The sequence below is a fragment of the Crocuta crocuta genome, unplaced genomic scaffold (assembly GCF_008692635.1).
Source record: "Crocuta crocuta isolate KB4526 unplaced genomic scaffold, BGI_CrCroc_1.0 scaffold133, whole genome shotgun sequence".
Lineage (NCBI taxonomy): Eukaryota > Metazoa > Chordata > Mammalia > Carnivora > Hyaenidae > Crocuta > Crocuta crocuta.
Window position 1 is genome coordinate 1172368 of NW_027529438.1, and position 8301 is coordinate 1180668.

General features: G+C 49.1%; 1 protein-coding gene across 5 annotated transcripts in view; it reads right to left on the reverse strand.

The window, feature by feature from the left end:
* The window catches only part of PBX1 (PBX homeobox 1), a 327557-nt gene that overhangs the window by 85030 nt on the left and 234226 nt on the right, over positions 1–8301 (reverse strand). For all 5 annotated transcript variants that reach the window (XM_077760044.1, XM_077760041.1, XM_077760039.1 and 2 more), the window contains 2 exons: positions 6289–6533; positions 69–259 (listed from right to left, as the gene is read on the reverse strand). In XM_077760044.1, coding sequence (XP_077616170.1) covers positions 69–259; positions 6289–6533 — 436 coding nt within the window. The remainder of the gene's footprint in view (positions 1–68; positions 260–6288; positions 6534–8301) is intronic.

Here is an 8301-nt window from a genome sequence, read left to right on the forward strand (position 1 = left end):
GCCCAGGGCCCGGGATCCCCCACCCCCACCCCGCCCCCAGCCGACGGGCGGCCCCGTTGGCGACTCACCGTGCGTCCAGAAACCGGGAGCGAAGGATCATGACGGCTTCGCACGTGCTCTGCTTGAGCTGCATCTGGATGGAGCTGAACTTGCGGTGGATGATGCTGACCATGCGCTCGATCTCCTTGGGGGAGATGGGCCTGGTCCGGCTCTGCTCCCGCAGCAGGTTCATCACGTGGGTGGTAAACTCGTTGCACGCCTGGAAGAGCAGGACAACAAACAGCGGGCCGTGTGGAGGCTCCGGGCCTGGACGCAGGGCTTGTGTGGGCTTATCTAGAGTCTCGCACAAGTTCTGGGGTGTTGCCACATCAGAGGGATGAAACAAGTGGCTGCTTAGAAATACCTTCCCTCCTGTTTGAGTCTAACTTTTGGCCCCCATGGAGATTTTTTTTTAAAGGGAAAAGAGAATTCATTTTTTTCAGGATTTTACTGCAGTGAAAGGTGAGAACATGAATCTTCGTACAAAACACACCCCAAAGCCCTTCACCCCAATGTTAACAGCCGGACAGAGCTGGGGGTCAGATACAGCATGAACTTCTGCCTTGCTCATGATCTCTGATAGATCAGAACTTCCAAATGTCCGATTTTCAGGTGCATCAACAGCCAAAAGAATGGACTCATGGAATCAAAAGCTAATCCCCGTGGGAGATTCCGCATCAACCCATTTCTCTTTTTAGTTTTATTAGGAGAATTCCCTCCTCTGCTGGCCTTCACAAGACCACCGAATTCACAACATAAAAGGAATCTGGCCTCAGAGGCCTTGCAGAAACAGCATCAACACATGGCGTACATACAGGATTCAAAAGCCATCCCTGCAGAAAGGAAACCTCTCCTGTTAGACTAATATACCGTCAGGTCTGGAAGGGAAGTTAAAGACCATTCTTCCCACCTTCTCATTTTACAGATGGGAAAACTGTGGCCCGGAGAGAGGAAGGGCCTCTTCTGAAGGCACACGGCACAAAAGGGCCAGCTGAGTCAGGACCCTAACGCCTTCTATTCCAGGCCGGGGACTTCTGTCCTTTCCCAGAGCCCACACTTGCTCCTCTGAACACCACTAATCCTTCCTGTGGTTACTATTTCTTAACATCTGAAGTGTGGTTTCCTTAGCTGAGCGTTCAATAAACCATCTATGTGCAGGTTAACTCACAGCAGCGTTATAAAACTGTATTAGATTTGTAACGAAAAAAGGCAAGATGATCCTTGACAGGAGAAAAGTCAAGGACTCAGGGGGCTCCAGCTTAATATCAATAACAGAAACACACTCATTAATGAGGCCACTGCATTGCCTCTGTTTTTACAGCACAGAGTCTTTCATATCTGTCAAGAATGCAGAGACAACCCATTCACCGTTCATTTCTCTACGAAACCCTTTGAGGTTGGCTGGCCAAAGATACCTGGGTAGCTGACCACAAGAGGTCTACACTGGAGACTGGGAGGCCGGGTCTTTGACCCCACCTCCGTGAGTGTGTGGGCAAAGCCTATCGCTACCCAGTGCCTCAGTTTACTCGTCTGAGGGACTGGACTTAATCACTCCCGACCGTTAGCAAGGCTTGCAGCAACCACGGTCCTGTACGGCGACCTGCGGATGGAGTGAATTGTGCTCACAAGCACAGTGGAGCGCGCCCCAGGGGCCCTGAGCTCAGATCCTGCCTCTGGGGCTCACGTCGCTGTGGGACCTTGGAAAGTCGCCTAACCTCTCTGTGACTCGTCTTCCTGACTTGTGAAACGGGGGTGGCAGTACCCACCTCAAAGGGGATGGTGAGGATCGGATGACTTACTATGTGCCTGCATAAGGATGTGTCCGGGTCCCAGTATCCCTCTTGGTAAAAATAAACAGGGCGATAAACGCCTCCTTTCTACTCTGCAGGCAAATGCTGAAGACAAATCCGTAGATCAGGTCCATCTAGCATTTTTCTCTCCACTAAGAAAATCACTATATGACCCCGAGATCTGTATGGTAAGCTTCTTTCCTGCCCACCCAGCCCCCAAGTATAAACAAAGGGAGGAACTGAAAACCTGGCATCGAGCTGGCTGGATGTGACGAGGCCACGGGGTGGGGAGTGGCGGCTTAGGCACGCAGCAAGCACCCCGCCCAGCTTTGCGGTCCAACGCTGCATCTCGCTGGCCTGCAGCCTTCTGACCTTGCGGGGTCTCAAAGGGAGGAGGGGCTGGACGTGAGGAGGCATTGTCAAGTGCACTTGCTCTCCGCTGGGAAGCCACAGTGCTGGGCTAATAATAATGTGCTTCATTACAGGGAGTAAGAATACTCACAATATCTGGTGTTTATTCAAGGCATTTTATCCTGGGGCCCTTTCTGCTCTGCCATAAACAGACAGTGGGGTCTTTTCACCGCCGCTGAGGGGGAACGAGGCGGCTGCGCAGGAAGACACACCAGAGGCCAGAGATGACTGCCAAGCCCATGGGGGATGGACAGCACATAATGGTCTGGGTTTTCCCAGGACCTGAACTACCCACGCGTCCTCCCCAGACCCCGCCAGCTTACACCTGCGGGAGCTGGGCTGCCTCTGTTGGGTCAGGCGTTCTTGAGGCGTCAGGGATGGGGCAGAGCTGGGGTTACGACCCGCTAACTACACAGAACCCTCAGAGGCTGGAAGTTTCTGTGACAGAGCCGACTCCACGGTGGACGGTCATAAACGCAGTCGCTTTTGGGAGCTGCCATTCCGGGTGCCCCAGAGACCCGAGGATTTCGAAGGGACCCTTCCCAGGTTCCAGGGCAATCGCGTTTCTGGGAGCCACAGACTAAAGACAAGCCCCTGCCTAGAACATCTCGCTCAAGGGGCCAGAGTTTTAAGCTTCTGTCCTGCACTCTGTTTAGCCGCCTTCTTCCCTTCCTCCTTCAAGCTGGAGTTGGTGCCTATCTCGGCAAAGAGTATTGGGCCCTCTTGGCCTTGAACCCATTAACCCAGCCCAAGTTTAGCCTTACAGACTCAGCCCCACTCACGCCCCAGCAGCATGACGTACAGAAGCTGGAGAACCTTGCAGAGCTCCAAGAGCCATTTTTTAAAATACGAGTCAGAATAAAATTCAGCTTTCTAACATCATGGTGTTGTCTATTAGAATATGTCAGCTCTTAAATAACCTGAGCAACCTACATGATCTGCCGAAAAAGCATTTTACCCACACCATTTACTGAATAAAATAATTTCTTTCCTTTCTTTCTAATGAAAATCTCTAGAAGCTTGCTTTATGTAATAATAATCAGGGTGAATCGATGGCTGATTCAGGGATAGTCTTTTTGGTCTTGTTTTTGTTTTAAGGGGTGGGGTTGAGGAGGGTCATGATACGTAATTAAGGGAAAGCTAATTGGTTGTCTGGTTGTCTATCACCACCATACTGAAAACCAAACAAATAAAAACAACAGAGCCAGCTAATAATAGCCAATTTGGCAACGTCATCCAGGTACTACCAGATTTGAGAGTGACATTTTTACTTTCCTGAAGTTTCCTGATTTTAAAAAAAGCTCCTGGGGCGCCTGGGTGGCTCAGTCGGTTAAGTGTCTGACTTCGGCTCAGGTCATGATCTCACGGTTTGTGGGTTCGAGCCCCGCATGGGCTCTGTGCTGACAGCTCGGAGCCTTGGGCCTGCTTCGGATTCTGTGTCTCCTTCTCTCTCTGACCCTCCCCTGTTCACGCTGCCTCTCTCTCAGAAATAAATAAAACATTAAAAAAAAAAAAAGCTCCCACGAGGAATGGTCACAGCAAAGTAAAGAAGATACATCTCCCTGACACATAAGAGAGGAATTTAATGGCATAATTTCCCTACAATCTGTTATTTACTATAATGAACAATTTAACTAGTATTAATAAAATATTAAATACCCAAAGTGTTCTAAGTAGGATTCAGTTCTTACCCAGAAACTAAGGAAATGATTTTTTTAGTATTTTTAAGAATAAGAAACACAGATGATCACCACCGTATCATTTGTCCTATACTGGTGGGAGTTTTTCCTTAAGCTTCTGATTTCCCACATCTTTATTATTTAAAACAGGTAGCTATCCGGGAGCACATTATTAGCCCTGGCCTCTCTAAGGTACCAGTAATCTCGTCCATGCAAGTAACAGAGGACAAGCTGGCTCCCTCACTGTCTACCCAGGTCCCCACTCGCTCCATATTGAGTGTAGTCAGGCGGTGTTCTAATAAGAGCCCGTGGACTAAGGCTCAGAAACTGGATTCCAGGGCAACCTCTGCCCTTCACAGGATGTGTGACCCACACACACAACCTAAGCCTTTTGATCTCCATCCCTCACCTGTATCAAAATGAAGAGGAGGGCAGTACCTGTCCTGGGTACCCACCCAGCCACAAAATCGCCTGGAGGAACAAGTGCAATGATGTCGGCAACAGCATTTTGCTCACTGTGGGGAGCATAGCGAGATGACAAGGGGGGTTAAATCAAGTAAACAGTCAGTTCTTCTATACTGTTGGCAACATGGGCTAAGAATACCTTCAATACCTTCCAGCCTAATATCCATCTTAGTTAGGGTCTAGTGGGGGGAAGCCACCCGCTGGGCCCTTCTTGTGCCCGTGGAGTCTGCAGGGAGTTAAGCTGGAGGGTAGGTCTAGATAGGTTGTTATAGCCAGGCTTAATCTTGAATGTCAAGTAGGAACAGCATTGCGTAGGAGGAACGCAAGAGGCCAGCTAGAGACCTTTATAGGAAATGTCTCCGTCTTCCCAAGCTATCCCGCAGGTGAGGGCAGACTCTCCACTCTCAAGCGACAGACCAGGTTGGGGAAGCTTCAGGGATCAGCCCACTATCTGGGCTCAGCATCTCCTGAGATCTTGTCAAGCGTCTACACGAGCCAACACTGTGGCAAGAATGTATACTGTCTCCCGAGAAAGCGAACGGCAATGACTCACAGGTTCTTGGCACCAGACGGCCTCTCTCTTCCTCCCCTCAAACCCTCCCTAGGCTGATCTGATCGTTGAGTTTCCATGCTTGGCTTCACGCTTCACAGCATTTTTTTTCCCCCTCATAAAAGAAGGGACTTTGTAGAAATCCATTTCAAAGGGAGATGGGAGTGCAATAATGAAACTTTCTGCACTTTAAATTTTAAAATGCCTATTTCTATTTTAAAATTTAAATTTTCTATTAAGTTTGCATTTGCCTTGTACCCAGATGGTCCTAAGTGGACTATCGAGGGTCTTCTCATTTGCTTTTGCTCCCTTTTCTTTTGTGACTCTTGAAAAAGAAAAGGAAGCCGAAAAGCCAACAATTCCATGAAAGTAAGTTAACTATAGAACTTCTGGGTAATGCTGCACCCAAAAATGTGACAACAAACATATCTGTCACCTACTCACGGAGGAACTGCTAGTGTAAGGGACCCTTATTAAAGCAGTATTGCTCATACTGACCAGAGGAAGCAGAACAGAGATGTAAATTCCTGCATGTGTGTGTGTGTGTGTGTATGGAGGGGAGGGTGTCTTGGAGAGAGGAGCTCTGTTGTTACATATAATTTATATACTGCTTTGTAATTTAAAGCCTTTCTTATGCTCTCCCTCATATGGCTTTTGTGGTCCTGCTGTGGTATCCTTGACTCCAAATCTACAGCTCTTTGCCATACACCACCAGCTTTTGGGTAGAATACGGGGACCGTCGGTGGAAATGTCAGGACTGGAATCCAACTTTGTTGACTACAGGGGTCCTCTGAGACCTTCCACTCTGCTTATGGAGGTAGGGATCATATTCTGTATCATATATAAAAAGAACATGTTTGACTCTCAGTTGAATGGAGTCTGGGAACAGCAAGGGACTTTAAGGCTGTGTGTTAGTATCCTTTCCCACAGGATTCCATGAGTGCACAGAAGATAAGGAATCCTCTCCAAATAAGGAGCAAACAAGGGCCCTAGGAGCCCAGTGACCTCCCCACAGGTCAGGTGGTGATTCTGTTAATGACCTCTATTACCCTGATGAGATCCGGGCTATAGGTCATGGCCAAATGCTCTGGAGCCCCAGCCTGAATGTTTGTTATACTGACTATTAATGTTTCCCGAAATCATCACTTACAACATAAGTTTTTAAAATGCCTTCATGTCCAGTGTGCCTGGGTTTTTAACAGTGGAGATCGAGGATTTGGTGGACTCTACTCTGACCAGGGGCTCTGTGTTGAAGCGCAGAGGCTGGTCCCAGGGTCTGCAAGCCCCTGAGTTAAGCGGCTCTTCATCCTACCTGAAGGGCCCCGGTGCCTCATGCCCTCATGGCCATGGTTACCTGCTCGTACTTCTCCAGCTCTGTGTGGTAGATCTGTCTGATCTGGGACAGCTTGGCTCTGTAATCGGAGTGCTCCACGGAGTTGTCCGAGCCTGCGCCTCCTGAAGCCGCTGCTGCTGCCGCCGCTGCCGCGGAGCCACCACCCTTCTCGGGGCCCGCCACCCCCTCGGCCAGCAGCATGTTGTCCAGTCGCATCAGCTGGGGGTCTGTCGGCTCCTCCTCCTGGGCTCCCCGGATACTCAACACTGCAGGGAGACACAGTGGAAGGGAGGCTTAGTGGTAACCCAAGAGAGCAAATGAAGAAAAATAAAAACAAGGCTGTCACTGGCTCAGCAAGTCAACCAAAGAGCTTGCAAAATGGCATCTGCAGAATGGGTGAGGGGTCAGGCGAGAGGGTACGGCGAGGGGGAGACGACACCAGGAGAGAGCTGCTTCGTTCCAGAAAGCAATGATGCTCCACTTACGTGAGCTACACGGAACAGTCCAACTCATGGCAGCAGAAAGTAGAGGGAGCTAGGGACAGGGGCCTGGGAGTCAGTGTTGTATGGGAACAGGGCTTCACGTGGGGAAGGATGGTGAAGTTTCACACAGAGATGGGCAGTGGTGACGGCTGCCCTAGTGAACGTACCTAATGCCGCTGAGCTGCACCCTGGATGCTGAAAAATGGTCAAAGCGAGAACTTTTTTTATGTCTACTTTGCCACAAGAAAGTTCAAAAGTAAAAAAAAAAAAAAAATTAATTATAACAGAATATAATCTCCACGTTCATCCCCAAATGCCAAAATTTTAATTCGAGGAAAGACATTTCCTTCTTCCTTTCTAATTTTAGATTTCCATGAGTTTGTGGTTTTATACCATTGACTCTGTAATATTTGATCGGCCTGAATTTTCATTTCCAAAATAACCTAAGCCACGCAAATCCAGTTGCTTTGGACAGAAATCTTAAGACCTTTCCCATAGACCTGTAGGGTGTGTAGGAAAGTCTAAAACAGCAAGAAAATACAGTGTATGTCAATTATTCTTCAATAAAAAAATACAATAACAAAACAGCAAGAAAACAAATTGGCCGTCAAGTAGGGAATGTTTATCTCTGGACGCAGAGATCTCTCCATCCCAGGGGAGATCTCTGTCCTGTTGGAAACCAGGGTGAGAACATTCAACAAGCTGTTTTGGGTATTCAGAGAAGCCAGGTAGCGTGGATGGGACTCAGGGCAATGAGATGGCTGCTTTTTATTAAAACACCGTGGCCATTTGGGTGGGGGGAATGGCTTGGACTGAAAGAGATCAAGTGTTTTAGTAAATCAGCAGAAGAGCCAGGCAGTCTCTTTTTACTGCCACCATACAACCTGCCATAAAATAAATCACTCATCTAAACCCAGTTTAGCTGTCAGCAGCCGAGTCTTTGTTGAGAGGGAACATGAAAAGAATTTCCATTTTAAAAAAATGGGAAAAAACTGGGGGTAAGTCGTAGGAAAGGAGGGAAGTGATTCAAGGCAGAGAAGTAGGAGTCCCACGTCCCTTTCCATTTGGGGATGGGGATGGCAGGCACGACATGGCCCGAAGGGTACGCAAGCACTGGAATGACCAGAGAATCAAGACCAGTTTCCAGGTGGGGTGCCATCTGGGGAGCCCCAAAGCGGTGGTGTCCGTTTTAGTCGTCTCTGGAGCCCCAGCCAGGCAGCCCCATGCGCTCAAGACCAGGAAGGTGGATATGAGCGCAATACGAGGTAATATACATGTTCAGGGCATCCTATCGCACAGACTATCAGCAGCTGACACGCTCCCGGCGGCCATGAGGCAGGACAAGAAGCAACCTCCGGCGTCGTTCAGAAGGAAATCCCAATTCCTGTGCTGAAAGGGACCCTGCCTCCTGGCTCTCACGACACATGGGACAGTCAAGTGGCACTTTGGGCCACCAGACCCAAGAGTGGCAGTGAGAGCCGAGGATAAAAGGCACCGGATAGGAAAGCGATGAACTAGGAAAGGGCGGCTGGGGGGGGGGCGGGGAGGGTGC